Below are 23003 nucleotides of genomic sequence, written 5' to 3' on the forward strand. Positions count from 1 at the left end.
ATTCTTAGCAGTGTGGAGGACAGAAGGATCTGGGGCCCAAGTTCATAGATCCCTTGAAGTTACGCTGCAGATTGATTGGGTGGTTAAGAAGGCGTATAGTATGTTAGCCTTTGTTAATTAGGCCTTGAGGCCTGGATCCTCTCCAATGCCAGCACATCTTTTATTGGATAAGGAGCCCAAATCTGCTCACAATCCTCCAAGTGCAGTCTGACCAATGCCTCAGAAAGCCTCAGTGTCACATCTTTGCTCTTATATTCTAGTCTTCTCAATATGAATGCTAACATTGCATTTGCCTTCCTTACTACTGACTCAACCTGCAAATTAACCTTTAAGGATTCCTGTACAAGGACTCTCGAGTTCCTTTACACCACAAGTAAATGAATCTCTGGGTTATATACTGTGACGTATATGTACTTTGATAATAAATTTACTTTGAACTTTGAACCTCTGATATATGATTTTGCACCCTGTTAATAGTCTTTGCCTTTATTCCTTCTACCAAAGTGAATGATCGTTCACTCACCTTCACTATATTTCATCTGCCACTTCCTTGCCCATTGTCCAAGTTTTTTTTTTGCAGAGTCCTTGCTTCTTCAACACTACCTGTCCCTCCATTCATCTTTGTATCGTCCGCAAACTTAGCCACAAAGCTATCAATTCCATCATCCAAATCATTGACCTGAAATGTGAAAAGAATCAGTCCCAATACCAACACCTGTGGAACACCACGAGTCATTGACAACTAATCAGAATAGGCCTCCTTTATTCTGACTCTGCCTCCTGTAGGTCAGCATTTCTTCTATCCATGCTAGTACCTTTCTCATAATACTGTAGGATCTTGTTAAGCGGACTCGTGTACTGCACCTTGTCAAGGACCTTCTGAAAATTGAATACACTAACCACTGACTCTCTTTGTCTATCCTGCTTTTTATTTCTTGAAAGAATTCCAGATACGTCAAGCAAGACTTCCCTTTAAGCAAATCATGCTGACTTTGGTCTGTTTTTATCATGTGCCTCCAAGTCCTTAATAATGGACTCTAACATCTTCCCAGCTACTGAAGTCAAACTAATTGGTGTATAATTTCCTTTTCTTTTTTGTCTCCCTCCCTTCTTAAAGAATGGAGTGACATTTGCAATTTTCCAGTCCTCTGGAACTATTCCAGAATCAGTGATTCTTCAAGGATCATTAGTAATGCCTCCACAATCTCTTTAGCTGCCTCTTTCAGAACCCTGGGGTACAGTACATCTGGTCCAGTTGACTTGTCTACCTTCAGACATTCAGCTTCTGAAGCATCTTCTCCTTAGTAATAGCAACTAGACTCACTTATGCTTCCAATACTCTCCAATTTCTGGCAAATTGCTAGTGTCTTCTACAGTGAAGTATCTATCCTGACCCTTCTGAATTGCCCCCAGAAGTTCCAGTTATTGCTGTTCTACCACCATCCCTGCTAGTTTTCCCTACCAATGAACTTTGGTCAGGTATGTCCCATTGCTTCTATAATTCCTTTTACTCCACTATACTGATACGTCTGACTTTATCTTCTCCCTCCCAAACTGCAGGGGGAATTCTAACATATTATGATCAGCCTCCCAAGGGTTCCTGTACCTTAAGCTCCGCAATCAAATCTGGTTCATTACACAACACCCTATCCAGAACTGCCTTTTGTCTAGAGGGCCTAGCCACAAGCTGCATTAAAAAGCAATTTCACAGGCATTCTACAATTCCCTCTCTTGGGATCCATCATCAACCTGATTTTTCCAATCCCCATGACTATCATAACATTGCCCTTATTAAATACCTTCTTTATTTCCCATTGATATTTGTACTCCACATCGGGGGCCTGTGTATAACTCCCATCAGTGAATTTTTATCCTTGAATTTTCTTAACTCTACCCATAAGGATTCTACATCTGATGATCCTATGTAATGTGTTTCTAAGGATTTAGTTTCATTTTTTACCAACAGAGCTACCAACAGATATGCCTATCTGTCTGTCCTTTTGGTACAATATGTATCCTTGGATATTAATTAAGTCCCTAAACATGATCTTTTTTTTAGCCACAACTCAGTGATGCCCACAATATAGTCTTGTCAATCTCTAACTGTGCTACAAGATCATCTACGTTATTTCATATACTGTGCATTCAATTACAACACCTTTTACATAGTATCCATCACAGTTTTCAATTTTGTCCCCATGTTACACTTCAACTCATCCCACTGACTGCAATTTTGCCATATCATCAGCTTGTCCTTACTCATAGTCTCACTATACACTGCATTGACTTGTATACCAATTGCCCCATCCTTAGCCCTATTACTCTGGTTCCCATCTCCTTGCCAAATTAATTTAAACTCTCCCATTCTTATTCCCTTGTTCCACCTATAGAGGATCAATAGATGAGCTCTGTAGCCTGTTCTGTCTGAACACTGTTGTGACCTTCTCCTTGACCAGTAATGCTTCCCCTCCCCCTTTAATCCCTCCCAATCTATCACGTCTGAAACAATAGATCCTCAGAATCTCAAACCATCGGCGCTGCTGCAATCAAATTTCACTGATGTTATAATTCCATGTGCTGATCCATGCCCTAAACTCATCTGCCTTTCCTACAATGTTCTGTGCTTTGAAATATACACAACTCGGAATATTAATTCCACCAATTCCTGACTTTGTATGTAGGCTTCGCAACATCTTCCCCACAACTACTCCGTTATCAGTTCCAGTGCTTTGGTTCCCATACCCCTGCAACTCCAGTTTAAATTTCTCCATCAAGCACTAGCAAACCTTCCCACAGGGATACTAGTCCCCCTCCAGTTCAGGTGCAAATCGTCCCGTCTATATAGGCCCTATCTTCGCTGGAAGAGAGCCAAATGATCCAAAAATCTAGAGTCTTCCCTACTGTACCATCTGGTTAGTCACATGCTAAATTGTATGATCTTCTTATTTCTGGCCACACTATCACATGGCATGGGTAGCAATCCTGAGATCACAACCGTAGAGGTTCTGTACTTTAACTTAGCACCTAACTCTCTGAACTCACTTTGAATGACCTTGTTACCCTTCCTAATCATCTTATTAGTACCAAAGTACACAACAGCCTCTGGCTGCTCACTCTCTCATCTCAGAATGCTGTGGACTCGATTTGAGATGTCTCTGACCCTGGACCTGGGAGGCTTCATAACATCGTTCTAGTCCACAGAGCCCCCTGTCCATTGCTCTAACTGCTAAATCCCCTATAACTACAGCTTGTCTCTTCGACCCCCTTCCCTTCTGAACCACAGAGCTAGACTCAGTGCCCAAGACCTGACTGCTGCGGCTTTCCTCTGTTAGGTCATTCTCCACACTTTCCCCCCCCCCCCCCAATAATATCAAATCAAGTCAACATTTTGTGTCAAGGATCCTTCAACAGAGTGTGAAAAGTAAGAAGACATACTGGTTTTAAGTTGTAGAAAAGAGATGATGAAAAGCACAGAGGGAATGTTTCTGATTGCATCGACACAAAGGACCAAAAATGTCAAGGTGACAATTGCTTTAAATATCTGCATATTATCAATATATTATAATAAAATAATATTGAAACCAATAGAAACATAACAATTTGAAACAAAGACACAACCACATCTACAGGGGGGGAAATGATTTACCTGCCATTAAAGAGGAACTATTGCTAGGGATCCTCTGGTCACAAATCAGATTGAAATCAAGTGAGGACAATCCCAAAGTGCTGGGCAACGAATGAAAAGTTCAGAAGGAGGAAGAAATGGTTGACTCATCAAAGTTGCAGCGAGGTTTTGAAAGGCAAGGTCAGAAAGTGCACCATGGCTAGAGTTGCAGAAGAAAAACTTGGTACCAAGAAAAACTAACTGAAATATACAAATATCCTCTGAGAATAATAGTAAAAGAAGCTTGATAGTCGATCAGCTGAATGCTAAGAAATAATGTTTGATATGGCTAAAGAAGAATCATAACATTTTTTAGTTTTTTTACTTGTGATTCATGAGCATTTGCTTTACCCCTATTATTTGTGTCTGAAGAAATTCCACATCAAAGATATTTTTAAAGGTTTACTGAGATAATAAAGCTTTTGGCAAGGATTGGTAATTTTTTTGTTAACAGTATGATCTGAATATATTTTTTTATATAAGATGTGGGTGCCACTGTTAAGGCTAGAGTTTATGACCATTCCCTAACTGTTTGAGGAAGTGCTGGTGAGTTGCCTCTTGAACCTCTGCTGTCCTTCTACTGAATATTCTTCCAGAGTGATGCTTGTAGATAGTTCCAATACATCAGGCCGAGATGAAATGCCTGGAGTGGGAGAGAGCACAGGATTTACTCCTGGTGAGATGCAGGATGAACCTGGCCCAGAGTCATCCCAGAGTGCTCAGAACCTCCAAGAGCCAGAAACTACCACTCCAGAGTAGCAGAACACGTATGGATTAAGTTGCTTCCAGCAAGCCATCAGAGAGAGTGGCTACAGTTTAAGGAGGACACACTCCATATCATTGAGGCAATAGCCAAGGGAGATGTCGACTGATGACTCCCGACTATGTCAACAATCATTGTCAGCTTTGCTACTGACAGATTTGGCCTAGTAGAGAAGAAAGCCAGCAAAGGCCCCTAGACATTGAACAGCCAAAATACACGAGCTGTACAAAGAGCTCTGATCCTGGCTAAAGAGTATAGAGGGAGCAAGTCAAGAAGAGAAACCAGCATTTTCTAAGCTTCGTAACATACTCTGAAGTAAGCTTATGACACTACGTAGGGCAGAATAGCATAGAAGACAGGGAAGAGAGAGAGCCAAGAAGTGAGCTGCCTTTATTGTGAACTCCTATGGATTCAGCAAGCAGCTGCTAGAACTGAAGCATAGTGGGGACCTCGCATGCTCCATACAAAAGATGGATCTATATCTATATCCTCAGCGACTTAGAGAGGGAGTGGGAGCTAGAAGACCATGCACTCTAGTAAATCCTCCTCCTCCTGCAGTTGAGTTCAATGGCAAGGGTCCCAGCTGGAAGGAAATCCAGGAAGTAGTCGGTGCAGCCAGAGCTAGTTCTGTCCCTGGTACCAGTGGTGTACCCTATAAGGTGTACAAGTGCTCCTCCAGCTACTTTGGAAATTCGTTAGGGCTATCTGGCTTAGGGGAAAGGTTGTGGCCCAGTGGAGGTGTGCAAAGGGAGTCTGGATCTCCAAAGAGGAAGACTGCAAGGACGTTGTGCGGTTCAGATCCATCTCGCTTGTTCAGTGTGGAAGGGAGGATATTTTTCAGTATTGTTTCGTCTCACCTAACTGAGTTTCTCCTCAAAATGGCTACATCAATACATCTGTACAGAAAGGAGGAATTCCTAGAGTGCCAGTTTGTCTGGAACACAGGGGTGGAGTTTCCCAGTTGATCAAGGAAGTGTGCAAAGGAAGGGAGACATAGCTGTATTATGGCTAGACCTTGTCAACATGTACGGGTCATTACCACATAAGCTAGTGGAGATTGCGCTGAAGTGGCATCATCTTCAGAGGAAAATAAAGGATCCTATCTTGGACTACTACAAGAACTTCAGATTGAGAGTCTCCTCAGGAATGACCACATCAGGTTGGCACTGAGTCGAGAAGGGTATTATAACCAAATGTACAATCTCAGTGATCATCTCACTAACTATGAACATGCTGGTTAAGACAGCCAAAGTGAGGTGCAGAGGTCCTTAATACAGCTAATGAACCAGTCTGGCCATTCTCCTCTGATTAACTGTTACTGAGATACTCAAACCATTCCATCTAGCACTAAAAATCATTCCATGGTCAAAGTAATTTAAATCTCATTTCTTTCTCATTCTGATATTTGGTCTGAACAACAACTGCACCTCTTGACCTTGTTTTTATGCATTGAGTTGCTGCCACATTATTGGCTGATTAGATATCTGCATTAACGAGCAGGGGTGTACCTAGTAAAGTGGCCATTGAGTGCAAATGTACTCAATAGTGGGAAGGGCTTTTCCTGTGATGAACTCTGCTGTATCCACCAGTTTCTGTAGCATTTTCTGTTTCTGGGAATTGGTGTTTCTATACGAGTGATGCATCCAGTTAGGATACTCTTTACTGTCCACTCCCAATGAGGGGTGATTTCATTTACACCTACCGAATATTGAAAGTACTATAGAGGGAGGTTGAAAAAACAAGGAGCAATATGTATTTAGTAACAGTGCCCCACGATAGGCTAATATATCATTGGGTGTATCTGTTAAATTATTTCTGACAGGTGAACAAAATATTTAGCAACCCGGTTTATGTTTAGTTTACAGGAATTGACTGTCCTCCTGGGTCCTCCATACAAGGAATGCAGCTGTCTTACAAACCAGAAGAAAACCAATGATTTATGAATTTGAACAAGATTTTCATAATGTATATTTTTATAACTGCAAAATGGGTTTATTTTGGGAACAGTAATAGTCATTTTTATATAAAATATCATTGTAATTTATCTCTGTGATGATGAAGCCAAAAATTGGCTCAATTCAGAAAGAGCTTTAAAAGAACTTACATCAGGAAACTAACTCCAGCTGTCTTTTCTCCCCTGTTATTATTGTCTCCATTTGTAGATGATTCTTCGCTTAAAGAAAGAAATCCAGGAGCTGAAGGATGAGCTAGCAATGGTCACTGGACAGACGAGGACTGACAGCCTCTCAGAAGAGGAAAAACTGAAGTACCATTCATCTTTTTTATCCTCAGTAGCTGTACAAATTAATCTTAAAATGAATGGATTTGTATGCTTTGTTAAATCAATGAGAGAAGTATCACAAAAAATTATGAAGAACCCTTCTGTTAGTACCACTATTAGCAATCTCAAATTTTCCTTATAATTTACATGTTTTCCTACTAGAATATACTTGAAGGACTTGTGTCCACAGATTTTATATTTGTCTCACCTGTATTGTAAAATAAGAGACAGATATATGACTTCATACTAAGTTATCATAAAGAAGATCATTTAAATTAACATGGTCCTCTATCAATTGTACCAATTTCAAATTTACACCATTCATGCTTTCATCTCTTTCTATTTCTGTCTACGACTATGTAAGTGGCTTCACAGCATGCCTAACTAATGGCTTAAACTTAATGATTGGTTCATTGTTGCAGACGTTCTTTATGAACTTGAATCAGATTTTCTGTATCCTGCAAGTCTCACTATAAACAGATACCTGAATTATTCAGATGACTAGTTTATTGATAAATCTTTTGGGTGATTGCTTATCAGTTATAGCAAAACAACTGAGACAGGCAAGGAGATCCAAGAGAGTGCTGGAACTGGAGCAAGAACCAGCTTGCTGGAGGAGATCAGCAGATCGAGCAGCGTCTGTGGAGTGAATGGACTTGAAATCTGATGCAGGGTTTCGACTTGAAACGTTGAAGGTTCCTTTCTTCCCTACAGATGTTGCTCAACCCGTTGAGTTCTTCCAGCAGATTGTTTGTTGCTCAAGACAAAGATAAGAACTGAAGTACTATATAAGGAGTGATTGATAAGTTTGTGGCCTAAGGTAGGAGAAGATGAGTTATATAGCTCTTGTTACATGCACATGCAGTTCAACTCTTTGAGTGATTATGCAGAAAGTTTGAAGTTAATAACTCATCTCCTTCTACCTTAGGCCACAAACCTATCAATCACCCCGATGAGTTATTAATTGATGAGTTATTAACTTCAAACTTTCTGCATAATCACTCAAAGAGTTGAACTGCACATGCATATAACGAGAGCTGTATAACTCATCTCCTTCTACCTTAGGCCACAAACTTATCAATCACCCATGCTGTGGACGCTTTCTGGAGGTCCAAGATCCGTATGCTCCACGACCACTGGACTGTGTGTGCAAATGTAGGAGGGGACTGTGTTGAAAAATAAATGTGCTAGGTTTCCTAAAATGGATTCCTTCTACCTTAAGCCACAAACTTATCAATCACCCCTCGTATTATAAAGTTTTAATTGTATCTAGCAGTTGTGCTCTGATTATAGTGATGTGGAGTTACATAAACACTGACCTATTGCTAATCTATATAACTTTATGATTAGATGTTGCTGGTACTGAAGTTTAATTCCAATTTCTTTCTTTAATTTCTTTTAAGTTAGGAAATATCTTCCTGTTTTCATCACATGGTCCAATTAAACTCAGACCTCATTTTATTAAATATTAGCCTTCTTGAAAGGCTAATCTTCCTGAATCCTCCTCCTCAAGATGATACAATGAGCCCTTGTACTGCTAACATATGATATTGTAACTGTTGAACTATCTGAGAGCTGCTTTCTGGGCAGTAAATCTAGAGCAAAACAAAGTGGATTTCATTGTTATTGTCTAGAAAAATGGCACCTATACTTGCAAATGGCACATTCCAGCAGATGGAATTGATAAAAAGTGCACTATAGCAGCTCCTGGAATAAATTTGTAGAACAATCATGATTAAACAATTGACTGCTACTTCGTAATAGTCCCGGAGACAAGAAAGCCATGCATCTTCAAATTAGTTTGTAATGGAACTAACCTTACAGCTAAAGGTCAATGTAGGAGTTTTCCACAAAACTAACAATAAACATTTTGCGAAGATGTGCCAGTGAGCTCTTTATAAACTAGCAGCCTACTATTTATATATGCAGTGGATTCTGGTTAACTAGGACACATCGACACCAGTGTATTTTGGCCCAATTAAGCAGCTGTTCCAATCAACTGAGGTTTCATGGAAACAGTTAAAAAGGCATATCTTTTAACTGAGTAACAAATTATGTATTTAAATGAAATACAGAACAAATTAAAACACTACCAATACTAATACAGTACTATGAAACTGTGTATTAGTTCCTAACAGTTATCAATGGAGGAATTTATGCTACCGTGTTCTTTTGATTGACTGTAAATGAACAAAATCAGTGCAGACACCTAGTGATGATGATGGACTGCCTTCATACAATCATTTTGATGATTGCATCATCCAAATCTTCATTTTCATTGTAATATTCAAGATGACTGTTGATATCTATATAATTTCTAACTTGTTGAAATATTGAAATAGTTTAATTTTCACTCGCAGCCATTTCTGGCATTTTCAAGCCTGAATGTTTGAAACTGCAGTGAAGAAAACAGTTCTGGATTGTTTTACTGCTTATTTCTAGCCAAATATCAGTCACAAAAATCACTGCTATTTAGACAGAAACACATGCAAATTATGCCATTTAAAGTCTGTTTGCTCTGAGCATGGTGTAGTGTCAAACAGACACTAGAGTGCACACAACTGATGCTAGTTAGAAACTTCTGCAAGTCTCCTGCCCCAATTAAGCGGCATAGTGTCCCAAATAAAGAAAGAGAATCTTAACTATTTTCTCAATAAGATTTTTTTCTATAACAGTTGTCTGAAATAAGCAGCTGAAATTAACCAGAATCCACTGAACTTTTGTAAATCATGCCCACAGGCACGTGGATGTAAACATGTAAACTCGTCTTTGGATTTAATTGAAGACAGATTTTCTTGAAAAAGAGCAGATAAAGCTGCAAATTCCTCACAGTCCAATGGTCATTATTGATCAAGATTTATCATTTGTTGCTATGGGATCTGAATACAGTAATAGAGAGGTTATGCTTCACCTATATAGGATACTGATGAGACCATATCTAGAGTACCGTGCATAATATTGCCCTCCTAATATAAGGAAAATGTTAATGCATTAGAAGTTCAAATAAGGTTCACTTGGCTATTAACTGAAGGAGGCAGATTGCCATAAGAGGAAAGGGTGGACTTTGTATCCACTGGAGTAAAGTGAGAGAGAACTTGATTGATGCTTAGTATAAAATCCTGAGGGGTCTTGAGAGTATGTGGAGAGTGTTTCCTCTCTTGGGAGAATTGAGACTAATATCACTGTTTAAAAATAAGTAAATACCCATTTTGGTCATGAGAGTTTGGAATGCTTTTCCTCAGAAGGATGGTTGAAATATAGACTGTTAATATTTTTAAGGCAAAGCCAAGGGGATACTTGGTAAGCAAAAGGGTTAAAGACTGTAACAGATAAACAGATATCACAGTTGAGGTTTCAAAATCATATCAGCCATGCTATTCGTTGGCAGAATGGCCTGCCTATTCCTGCTGCCAATTTATAACAACTCGTTCAGATTTGACCCTTATGAAAAGAGAGCGAATAGTGAAGTGACCATTGCTGACATGATTCTGACATGTTGGGCCTTTAGCAATGTGCAGGAAATCAAGGTCACTTTGTAGATTCATAAACAGTACAGAACTAAACCTTTTGCCCCAACTTGTTCATGCCAACCGAGGTGACTGTACACTAAACCCATTGACCTGTGCTTGGCCCGTGTCTCTCTAAACCTTACTAGTATCCAGCTACTTGTTCAAATATCTTTTAAACTTTGTAATTGTACATGCTTCTACCACTTCCACTTGCAACTCTTTCCATTTACCTATCATCCTCCGTGTGGGAAAAAATTGTCCCTTAAATCTTTCCCCTCTCATCTGAAATCTATGATCACTAGCTTTATGCTTGGAGAAGCACTGTGACCATCTACCCAATCAATAGCTCTTATAAATTTATAAACTTCTTTAAGGTCACCTCCCACCTCCTTCACTTCAGGAAGAATTGCCCTAGTTTATCCAACTTCAAGCACTTTGGTCCCAGTAATATCCTTGTGAAACTTTTCTGCACCCTTTCCAGCTTAATCACTTTTTACCTAAATCTGGGAGATCCGAACTGCACACAATACTCCAAATGCAGCCAAACCAATGACTTATACAAATATAAGATAGTGTCCCTACTTGTGTCCTTAATGACACAATTAGTGAAGGCAAGCACTCTGTGCAAATGTGTTGTTAATTTCAGGGAACTTTGTATTTGTATTCCAAGATCCTACTGTTCAACAACGTTTCCCAGAGTCTCACTGTAGAACCAGTAGTGAACATTCCATGAAAGTCATAGGCTGCCCCCAAATGAATGAGTTGGGTCAGAGTTACAGTATTGCAATAGTTGATGGCCCTGCTTTTTCAAGTACTTCGTTCATGTTTAAGACAGTAATTTTTAGCATGTAATTGCCAAAATCTAGCCCATTATTGCTGAATTTTCTTGCAATCTTACATTTCAATCATTCTACTTGGGTCTTTGTGTCAACTAATCAAAGGTGATAATTAAGGCATAGGTGAAGAGAATTGTAATGTAGTACATCACTCTCAGCAAGGGGGGAAGCATGCACTTTGGAACCTATGATGTCTTTAGATCAATGACAGATGGCTGGAAATGTCATTCCTGCGAAGGTAAACTTGAGGCGCAAAGGACCAATGGATGTGAATTATTACTAGCACTATAATAGCCACTTTTATTTGCTGGTTAGGTATTAAAAGAACACACTAATGGATCCAGTCTGTGGACTAAAGGCATAAAAATAATTGGATACAGTGTAGATTTGTCAGTGTATCTGGTCTGTATTTATAATCTTGAAATGATTATTGCTCATTGATTTTAAAATGTTGCAATAAGACAAAAAAGTCTTGACCTTATCCAGTCTATGTTTTAATTTATTTATCTTAAATCTCATCATTTTAAATATTTCTGTTTTAGATGTCCCAGATTTCTCAATATATATTATCACTAGATCAAACATTCTGGAAGATTGCTTCCAGTAATTTGTGCTGTTATAAAAATTAGAACCAAGTTTTTGATAATAAGTAGAATGGCAGGAACAAGTGTGGAAGGAGTTGGATAGGAGGCACAGTATTGCAATAATTGATGTCCCTGTTCTTTTCTAGTACTTTGTGGTTAAGATAGTGATCCTTGGCATGTAATGCAGAAACCCTGCACGTTGTTGCTCATTTTTCTTGAAACCCTGTACTTCAATCATCCTAATTTGGTCTCTGTGTCAGTTAATGAAAATTAAGCTAATTAAGGCATAAGTGAAAAGAATCCTAATCTTAGTACATCTCTTTCAGAAAACTTTTGTGTGCACAGGCTTCAATTTTCTTCTCAGAATTGTGCTGACTTCCTTTTGCTACAGTTGTCCACTTTTCTTCAAATACATATGTCACAATTTCTTTTTTAACAACACTTTGACATTTTTCAACAACTTCAAACCCCTGGAGGAACTAGAGGGGCAGGCATAATCTATATAAGTAAAAGGACAGTGAAATTTTCAGGTCGAGACCTCCACCTCACAATTCTCACAGTTACTTTTCCCTTCTTGTGTCTATAAGGTTGATTCTCTTGATATTTGCATGGTTCTTTTTCTTGTGCAATTAACTGTTTAAATTCCAATGATTGGTATCTCTCTTCTTGAGGAGCATTGGCTATCCTCAAAACAACAACCAGTGAAACTGATCAATGGAAATTCATTGATCATCAACCTGAAATTCAGTGACTCATTCTTTATGGATTGGAAACACTCAAAAGAAGATTTCAATAAATTACCTCTTTTAGGAAAAGCCAAATTTTTGAAAGAAAATTGATCTGAAATCCCCACAGATGTGCCCATCCCGGTGAGCAATTGCAGCCATTACAGTTTTTATTTCATTTGGGTAAGTCAGTGTTCTTATTAAACTCCATTAAACATTAAGTAATGTGTGCAGTTTAGCTAAGTAGGAATGGAACATTAGGGCACTTTGTAAAACCTGATTAATCATCTGGGTGCTGTGTGGCTCATTACTGAAAGGAAATTCAATTTACCTTTGATTGTGAGAGCTTTTACTGATTTTTATCAAATCAAAATTGAAAAAATGTCTTTCAATACTGTTACCCAAAATTTTTCCTCCTCCTCTCATGAGAAACTGACTTATTGTTTGGATGTTGCTACCTCTTCCATTTTCATTCAATATGAATTTGAAAGACCCAACAAGCTAACATGCACAGAGCTTCCCCACAGATAACACTGAATTGCAGTAATGCCATAGTCTTTTTAAAAAATCTCACTTATCTAATCTTGCCAGCCCATTGCTGCCCAAGTTCAAGTGCTGGAAACAGCACAGATTAGGGATGCCCAGCTATGTAAACTGTGTACCAGATGCAGTGTTCTTAAAGAGTTACTCACCAAGTGACAAGCCAAGCTTTTAAGAACCAGCTTATTTGCTATTCCAATATGAATGATTCAGTGAACAGGAAATTGCCTTAAATTTAATTTTCTGCACTGAGAAGTATTTACCACATGTTAATGAAAGAGAATGAATCTAAACTGAACCTGCAGCTTTGCCTTTGATTTGAATTATGTGTAAATGGGAAATTCTCCAAAATATCACAAGCTAAGATGCAGCAAAACAAATAGCAAATTGCAAATGGCAAGCAGCTAGCGCTTGATTGGAGATGCTGATGTAAACACACTGATGTAGCTCACACGTAATGAGTCTGTTTGCTTATTATCACTGAAGCAGGAAATTAACCTACTAGTAAGCTGAATTAGTAAGTTAGCAGAATCTTCCAGCACAATCCTGTCTTGAGCATCTTAAGCTATTGGAATCTGCAAGGTATCTAGGACAATATCCCCTATCTTGAAACTTACATTAAAAAATTGAACCTTTGGTTGAATGTATTCAGCTTTGTGCTAGGATACTTGGCAGCAGTAGTGAAACAGAGCATAAAATGTTCCTTTTGTATTGACAGTGTTATATTATACCTGACTTGAGCCTGAAAACGTTGTTGCCAAAATCCTGGAACTGGTTCAACCATACAGGGACAGGAAACCAGGAAATTACTAAGTAAAAGAGAAGTACAAAATAGGCTCTAGCTGCCTGAACAAAGAGGTTTTACAAGGAAGAAAGAAAGCACTGTTTTGTTCAAAATTATAACTGGAGTAATTTTTACAAATTGTTTTCTCAGTTTGTTGAAACAACAGTTTAAAAGATTAAAATGCACACACAAACACGCACACTAGCATTTTCCATGGTGTCACTGTTACTGCACTAATTGCTTGGAAACAAAGCAAGTTGTATGTGTTGGAGAAATGCCATAACTTGCTTTTTTTGTAATCTGATAGTATACGAAGATTTGACTTGTGTAGATTTGAGCAGATAATGTACAGAGTACTGGCCAGCAGCAATTGTTCTGGTCAGTAAAATGGATTTTTAACATGAATTTTGAAAGGATGTTTCAAGGCAATGGTTGCTGGCAAAGTTAAGTAACCTACAAAACCATACGTACAACTTACCCTCCAGTTAACACAGCTCAAGTGAGATGCAGTGCAAAAAAATTGTAGACAGTCTTGTGTGACTCTGGTTTTAAAAAATAGAGAAAGGATAAAAAAGAATTGTATATTATTTTTCAGGCCTTTAGCTTATGTCAAAGAGCTTTAAACCCAGTTTTAATAATGTTTTTAAAGACATTGTCATTAAAACTAATTGAAACATCACAAATTGCAATAATAATAGATACTGTTTTAATGGTATTGACTAGTGTTTAAGTATCAGCCTGCTCTTCAGATCTAACTTTCCTGGTCTTCCTGAGGAGTGAATTCAGAAATCAGAGGTGCAGAGAGACTTGGGAGTCCCGAGTGCAGAATTCCTTGAAGGTTACTTGCAGTTTGAGCTGGTAGTATGGAAGACAAATGCAATGTTAGCATTCATTTCAAGAGGACTAAAATATAAAAGCAAGCCTGTAATGTTGAGGCTTTATTAGGCATTAGTCAGATCTCACTTGGAATATGGTGCGTAGTTTTCCATCCTTTATCTAGGAGAAGGTGTGCTGACATTGGAGAAGATTCAGAGGAGCTTCACAAGAATGATCCCAGAATGAAAGGGTTAACATATGAGGAACATTTGATGGCTCTGGGTCTGTACTTGCTAGTTTTAGAAGAATGAGGGGAGAGCTCATGGCTACAGTTAGCCTAACCTCAGTGGTTGGGCAAGTGTTGGAGTCTATTGTTAAAGATGAGGTTTTGAGGTACTTGGAGACTAATGATAAAATAAGTCAAAGTCAGCATGGTTTCTGTGAAGGGCAATCTTGCCTGATAAATCTGTGGGAGTTCTTCGAGAAGTAACAAGCAGGGTGGACAAAGGAGAGGCGGTGGATATCATTTACTTGGACTTTCAGAAGGCATTTAATGAGGTACCACACATGAGGCTGCTTAACAAGATAAATTCTTAAGGCATTACAGGAAAGGTACTGGCATGGATAGTGGAATGGCTGACAGGCAGGAGGCTGCGAGTAGAAATAAAAGGAACCTTTTCTGGTTGGCTGCTGGAAACTAGTGGTGTTCCTCAGGGGTCAGTATTGGGACCGCTACTTTTCACATTATTTGTCAATGATTTGGATAATGGAATTGATAGCTTTTTGGCAAAGTTTCCAGATGATACGAAGATGGGGGTGGAGGGGTGGGTAGTGCTCAAGAAGCAATGTGTTTGCAGCAGGACTTGGACAAATTGGAAGAATGAGCAAAAAAGTGGCAGATGGAATATAGTGTTGAGAAATGCATGATAATGAATTTTGGTAAAAAGGATCAATAGTGCGGACTGTTATCTAAATGGGGAGAAAGTGCAAACATCAGAGGTGCAGAGGGACTTAAGAATCCTCATGTAAGATTCCCAGAAGGCTAATTTACAGGTTGAGTCTGTGCTAACGAAGGCAAATGCAATGTTGGCATTTATTTCAAAGGGAATAGAATATAAAAGCAAGGAGATAATGCTGAGTCGTTATAAAACACCAGTCAGGCCGCACTTAGAGTATTATTAACAGATCTGGGCCCTATAACTCAGAAAGGATGTGTTGTCATTGGAAAGAGTCCAGAGGAGGTTCACGAGGACAATTCCAGGAATGACAGGGTTAACATATGAGGAGCGCTTGGCAGCTTTGGGCCTGTTCTCACTGGAACATAGAAGAATGCAGGGCCATCTCACTGAAACCTACCAAATGTTGGAAGGAGTAGATAGGGTGGAGGTGGAGACGATGTTTCCTATTGTGGGAGCACTAGAACTAGAGGGTACAGTCTCAAAAATGAGGGGTGACCCTTTAGAACAGAGGTAAGGAGGATTTTTTTTTAGCCAGAGTGTAGTAAATATGTAGAATGCTCTGCCACAGACACTGGAGGCCAAGTTATTGGCTATATTTAGAGCAGAGGTTGATAGGTTCTTGATTGGTAAGTGCATCAAATGTTATGGGGAGAAGGCAGGAGAATGGGGTTGAAAGGGAATAATAAATCAGCCACGACTGAATGGTGGAGCAGACTTTATTGGCCACATGATTTCTGCTTCCATGTTTTATGGCCTTATGAGGAAACATAATTGAAATTAAAATATAGCTTTATAATAGATCTGCTTCCTTATTATTTATTCATTGAAAACGAGCATCAGTAGTGTGCTCAGCATTTACATCCATCCTTGTTTGCGCTTGAGTGCTAGGCCATGTCATTTGAGAAGATGATTAACAAATAAAGAGAAAAGAATTGCTTCCTTCAGATAACATTAATAAATCAGATACATTACCTTAAAAATGCTCATTATTGCTGATAAGATTTCTCATCTGCTATGGTGAATTTCAAATGAGGTACTGTAGTTTAGTGGGTTACATTACTGAACTAGCAATCTATGTTCTTGACTATCAAGGACATGAGTCAAATCCTAGAATAGCAACTGAGGAACTTTAGTTGCAATAATTAAATAAATCTGGAAATTTGGAAGAAATCTAATCTCAGTGATAGAAAGCATGAAATGTTCAGATTTTTGTGTAGGAATGGTTAATAATTGTCCACCTGGGAAGGAAATCTTATATCTTCAGCTGCTCTAGTCTATCTGTGATATTAGACCCATTTAATGGCCTTCAGTTTAAGGGATAGACTAAAATATGCTCACATTACCAACTATGTACACATTCCATAAACAGATACATTCAAACCTGCATTCAGTGCACTAATCATGTGCCACTAATGCCCAGTTGGATTCTCAACATAAAATATTGATTGAAAATATTTGAGGCTCAAATATTTTGGATCAACCTCCATGCGGTCAATATATCAGAAGCTGTTGTACCCAGAATCATGCACTAAAGTAGGTAGGAACTGCACTGTTCCACAGGGAACTCCAGATGGAGTTGACTTAAGACTTTTTAATGGTATTGAAGCAATGTTGTATATCTGTTTTTTGAGGGTCCCATTCATGTCAAAATCATTCCTTGGGGACCTCAGTTCACCATGGACTGGTTGATTGATCAGTTGCAGCTGCACCTTCAGCAGCCATCTCTTACAAGCACATATCATGATGTAAGCATCCCTCTTCTTGCTACTCATGAGTTCTCCTGTTTAAAAAAATAATTGTGGAGCGGAGAAGTGTCCCCAAGGGATTTGGACAGATTGGCAAAGATCAATACCTGCAGGAGGCATGACTTTTTTTGTGTAAGATGCATTCCTGGGCTACAATCAAGAGCTCCCAGAAGGAAATTGACAGATAAGTTCCTATAAAGTGCATTGCCACAAAAGTGCTACACTTTGATGAAGTCTACAATGCAAACAGATACCTGAGCTTGCTCTGCCTGCTGAAAAGTAGGGAGGTTCTTCACCTTGAGTACATAGTTGTCTGCTCTCTACCTTCCCCAATGCAGGAATGGGCTTAGCAAAAGCTGGTGTTGTCTAAGAATGCAAGCAACATGCACAAAATGCTGGAGGAACTCACCAAGCCAGGCAGCATCTATGGAAAAGAGTACAGTCAACGTTTCGGGCCAATACCCTTCATCAGGAGTGGAGAAGAAAAAAGAGAAATCAGTGTAAGAAGGTGGGGGGGGGAGGGGAGGAAGAAATACAAGGTAGTAGGGGATAGGCGAAAGTGAGAGTAGGGGAGGGGTGAAGTAAAGAGCTTGGAAGTTGATTGGTGAAAGAGATAAAGGAAGAAAGAAAAGGGGGAGCTGCACCAGAGGGAAGCTTTATTATCAAAGAATATATAAATTATGCAACCATGAGATTTGTTTGCTTACAGGCAACTACATAGCAAGAAACCTGAAAGAACCCAATTAAAAATAATGAAATAAGGATAAACACCTGATGCACAGAGAAAGAGGAAAAAGAACACAAATCATTGAAGCAATAGAAGCGAGCGACAACATTCTGAACCAAAATGAGTCCTTAGATCCAAAACATGCTGTATGCCTTCTTTATCATTATATCCACGTGTTACTGATTCAGGCAGCTTCGGGCTTGCAATCCAAGATCCCTCCGTTCATAACTGCTCCTAAGGATCCTAACATTTACCACATGCTTTCCTCTTGTATTTGACATCAAACTTGTATTATGTCATACTTGTCTAGATTAAGTTCCATCTGCCATTTCTCCATCCAGATTTCCTCTTGATATCCCACTATATCCTTTGACAATGTGCCTCACTATCCAGGACTCAGTTAATGTTCATGTTATGTGCAAACTTCCTAATGAGACCACCTGTACTTTCATCCGGTTCATTTTTATATACTGAAAGTAACAGAGATCTCACCTTTGTTCCTTACAGAACTCTACTGGTCACAAGCTTCCAGTCAGAAAAATGCTCCTGTCTTGCACTACTCTCAGTCTTCTATGACCAGAATCAGGTTTATTATCATGTGATGTGAAACTTGTTAACTTAGCAGCAGCAGTTCAATGCAATACATAATCTAGTAGAGAGAGAGAGAGAGAGAAAATGAATAAAATAAAACATAATAATAAAAAACAAGTAAATCAGTTATGTATATTGAATAGATTATTAAAAATGTGCAAAAACAAATATTGTATATTAAAAAAGTGAGGTAGTGTCTGAAGCTTCAAAGTCCATTTAGGAATTGGGTAGCAGAGGGGAAGAAGCTGTTCCTGAATCACTGAGTGTATGCCTTCAGGCTTCTGGATCTCCTACCTGATGGTAACAGTGAGAAAACGGTATGCCGTGGATGCTGGAGGTCTTTAATAATGGATGCTGCCTTTCTGAGACACTGCTTCCTAAAGATGTCCTGGGTATTTTGTAGGCTAGTACCCAAGATGGAGCTGACTAGATTTACAACCCTCTGCAGCTTCTGTCGGTCCTGTGCAGTAGCCCCTCCATACCAGACAGTGATGCAGCCTGTCAGAATGCTCTCCACGGTACATCTGTAGAAGTTTTTGAGTGTATTTGTTGACATGCCAAATCGCTTCAAACTCCTAATAAAGTATAGCCGCTGTCTTGCCTTCTTTATGACTTCATCAATGTGTTGGGACCAGGTTAGATCCTCAGAGATCTTGACACCCAGGAACTTGAAGCTGCTCACTCTCTCCACTTCTGATCCCTCTATGAGGATTGGTATGTGTTCCTTTGTCTTACCCTCCCTGAAGTCCACAATCAGCTCTTTCGTCTTACTAATGTTGAGTGCCAGGTTGTTGCTGTGGTACCGTTCCACTAGTTGGCATATCTCACTCCTGTACGCCCACCTGAGATTCTACCAACAATGATAGAATGGTCAGCAAATACGTAGATGGTATTTGAGCTATGCCTAGCCACACAGTCATGTGCATACAGAGTAGAGCAGTGGGCTAAGCACACACCCCTAAGGTACGTCAGTGTTGATCATCAGCGAAGAGGGTATGTTATCACCAAGCTGCGCAGACTGTGGTCTTCCGGTTAGGAAGTCGAGAATCCAATTGCAGAGGGAGGTACAGAGGCCCAGGTTCTGCAACTTCTCAATCAGGATTGTGAGAATCGTAGTATTAAATGCTGAGCTGTAGTCGATGAACAGCATCCTAACGTAGGTGTTTGTGTTGTCTAGGTGGTCTAAAGCCAGGTGGAGAGCCGTGGATATTGTGTCTGTCGTTGAACTATTGTGACGATAGGAAAATTGAGTCCAGGTCATTGATGAGGCAGGAGTTCAGTCTAGTTATAACCAACCTCTCAAAGCAACTTTTCCAAGCTACTTTTCTGTCCAATTTACCAATTTACTGTGGATCCCATGTGACATAATCTTCTAGACCAGCCTATAAGATGAGCACAGTCAAATGCTTAACCAACGTCCACATAACCAGCATTCACCGGGCTTCAGCACAAAACTTCGACTGTACTTCTTTCTATGGATGCTGCCTGACCTGCTGAGTTCTTCCAGCATTTTGTCTGTGTTGCTTCCAGCATCTGCAGATTTTCTCGTTTGTGTTTTGTTCCCTATCCCACCCTCATCAACCATCTTTGTCACCTCAATCAAAAAACACAATTAAACTTGTGAGACATGACCTCCCCTGCACTACACCTTCCCAGATATCCCTAATAAGTCCATGATTTTCTAAATGTGAGTAATACTTACCTCTGAGAATATTCAATAAATTCCTTACTGCTAATGTAAGGGTCATTGCCTGTAATTCCTGGTTTGTCCTTATTGTCCTTCTTAAACATGGAAAAAGCATAAATAAAATCAGAAAATGCTGGATATTCTGTACAAGTCGGGCACCATCAATGGGAAGAGAAATACTTAACAGTCTAAGACCCTTGTTGCAAGTTTGAGTTTAAGGACCAAGAAATTAAGTTCTTTAGAAGTTGAAAATTGTTATGTAAAAACTGAGAATTCAAGATCTCTGAACCTTTGGCAGTAATGTGACAATAGTCTTCTTGCTTATTATTCCTCAGCTTCAGATTAGTTTTATTGCTATACACCCCAGGGTACAGCTAAATACCTTGCTTGCATGAAGCTCAGATGTCAAGTTCTTTTGAATTCATCCAATATATACACTACTTTCTATTCTAGAGTCATACAACATATAAGCAGATCATTCAGCCCAACTCTTCCACATCAACCATTGAAATCCAACCTTATCTCCTAGCACTTGGTACGCAGCTTTCTGTGTCTAAAGTGATTTAAATGCTTATGTGAATGCTCTTCAATGCATTACAACTGAGAAGTTTAAATTTTGAAGCAGCACACAGAAGTTTTCAATTAAAAAATTGGTTAGCAATTATATGATTTTTTTTAAAATCTAGATTAAACGTATATTATTATTTTGCTTCCGTAGAGAGCAAGAGGTGTGTTTCTCAGAAAACCAGAGGTCCCTAATAATGTTCAATCTAGCACTCCCTTTGGTGTGCTTTAATTTCAGTATTACTACTGACAAATTTTATTATTCTGGATGAGGTTTTATTCCACTGTTTTGGCCAAGAGCACTGAGCAGCCCAAGCTAAGTACTTCAACTTCATGAAATTCAGGTAACTAAAACTATCTGCAGTGAAGACAGAGCTGAATGAGCTTTGAGGCACAGATTGCTGAAGCTTGGAAGAGACTGGCATTTTGTACATGCTAGACTAGAATGTGCTCCGTGTATTTATGATTTAATTGTTTCAAAGGTGAGTGACGTAATTTAATCTGGTAATGATTGAAATTAACAGTCAATCCCACTGAATAAAAAGTTGTTACTAAAATAGATCCAATATTGTATAATTGCAACCTAAACTTGCATTAGGGGTTTTGGTTGACCACAGCTCATATGGATTAATGATGTGTATTTGATCCTTAGAGACTTGCAAATTGTAAGTTTTGAAAGATGGTGTTGCAACTGTAGGACTCTAGCGTATTCATGAACAATTCTACTTGTATCCAAAAAGAGAGATGTAGTCTGTAATTCACAAAAATGAATATGTCATTTGGTTAAAAGACAAGGGAGTGTATTATATATAGAAAAGAACAAGGCACAGAGCATATTATACTTATCTCCATTTCTGGTGTTGAAACCATGAAAAAAGTTTATTTTAACCTCTGTGTTTCTGATCTTGGGCATCCAATCAGAGGAGATGATGAGCAGGTTTGCCATCAAAGGATGTGATATGTAAGAGCAGGAGTTATATTTGAAGCATCATTGTCATTACTGCTTGATTTCAAGCTGAGATTCTTCAGTACAGTGAAGTTTATGTGAATGTTTTGAAACCGATTATTGAATGAATTCATTTCTAATTGAATGACTAATGTGGTGTAGTACTCTTAAATATATCTGTATTCCAAATGACTGTGTAAACATGTTTATGAAATTATTATTCATGCCATAAAATTTTAAATATTATAACAACAGTTCAGTGTTCTGTGCAGGCAAATCTTGGTATTAAATCTAGAAATTAATGTTATACAATAGGACCACTGTAACCAAGGCTGGTTATGGTATTATGGACAATTATAGTAAAGGGCAGATATATACTTGAGATTGTCAGTCCAGTACATTCAAAGACATAGTATGTTCTGTGTGCTGGAAATATAGGCAGCCAACATGTGAAAGAGCAGCAATAGGTTATGGGATTTTAATCATAACAGTTTGACCTCATTTTCATTTGTATAATGAGTGCCTGTTATAAGTAGATTGCAGTGGTGTACTATTTAGCCCCTTGCATCTGCTCTGCTGGTTGGGAAGATCATGGTTAGCATATCCCAACTCGAATTTGTCCCCTTTGCTCATATTGTTTTATGTCCTTTCTGTCTGCTAATCTATTACATGTAACAGAAAATGATGGAGAATATGCAGTGCAAAATTTGTCACAAGTCTGTTGACAGACCTGACATCTGGAGAAAAGGAGGGTAAAGATTCACGGCTCTCTCAGTGAATCCAGTGCTTCTCCATCCAATCCCTTACTTTGAGGTTATGACATGTAGTTCCAGACCTCATAGCCAGGAGCAGCGGTCCTTCAGCATCCACCATGTCAATTAAGCATTTTCTTAAGTTTTTTTTTTAGTGTCCTGTTCAGTTTCATTAGGGTCTTTGTTCATTGTTGGTTATCTCATTACGTCGTCTTAAGACAGTTTTTATTGGGTCAATGTAACTTCTGCTGGTTGTTCAAACACAAGGCTCATGTGCACTAAAAATAAAAAAAAGTTAATGAAGATAATGGATACATTAAATAAATTGTACCCTGCATTGCTAGTAATAAATGGCTTAGCTATTTAACAAAGACATTGAACAATTTACTTTGGCAGACAATACATACAAAATGAACACAGCACAATGTACTTGAGTCTTTCTGGCGATTATGTGATTTATGAATGACTGTATATGGCCATTTTTAAAGTATTGGATTGTTTGATTTTATTCTAAATATGTTGTACACCTG

At 38.8% G+C, this 23003-nt stretch overlaps 1 protein-coding gene across 6 annotated transcripts in view; it reads left to right on the top strand.

The window, feature by feature from the left end:
• The window catches only part of kif6 (kinesin family member 6), a 569609-nt gene that overhangs the window by 166904 nt on the left and 379702 nt on the right, over window positions 1-23003 (top strand). For all 6 annotated transcript variants that reach the window (XM_073056062.1, XM_073056057.1, XM_073056056.1 and 3 more), the window contains one exon: window positions 6590-6693. In XM_073056062.1, the coding sequence (XP_072912163.1) occupies window positions 6590-6693 (104 nt within the window). The remainder of the gene's footprint in view (window positions 1-6589; window positions 6694-23003) is intronic.

The sequence above is a fragment of the Hemitrygon akajei genome, chromosome 9 (assembly GCF_048418815.1).
Source record: "Hemitrygon akajei chromosome 9, sHemAka1.3, whole genome shotgun sequence".
Taxonomy (NCBI): Eukaryota; Metazoa; Chordata; class Chondrichthyes; order Myliobatiformes; family Dasyatidae; genus Hemitrygon; species Hemitrygon akajei.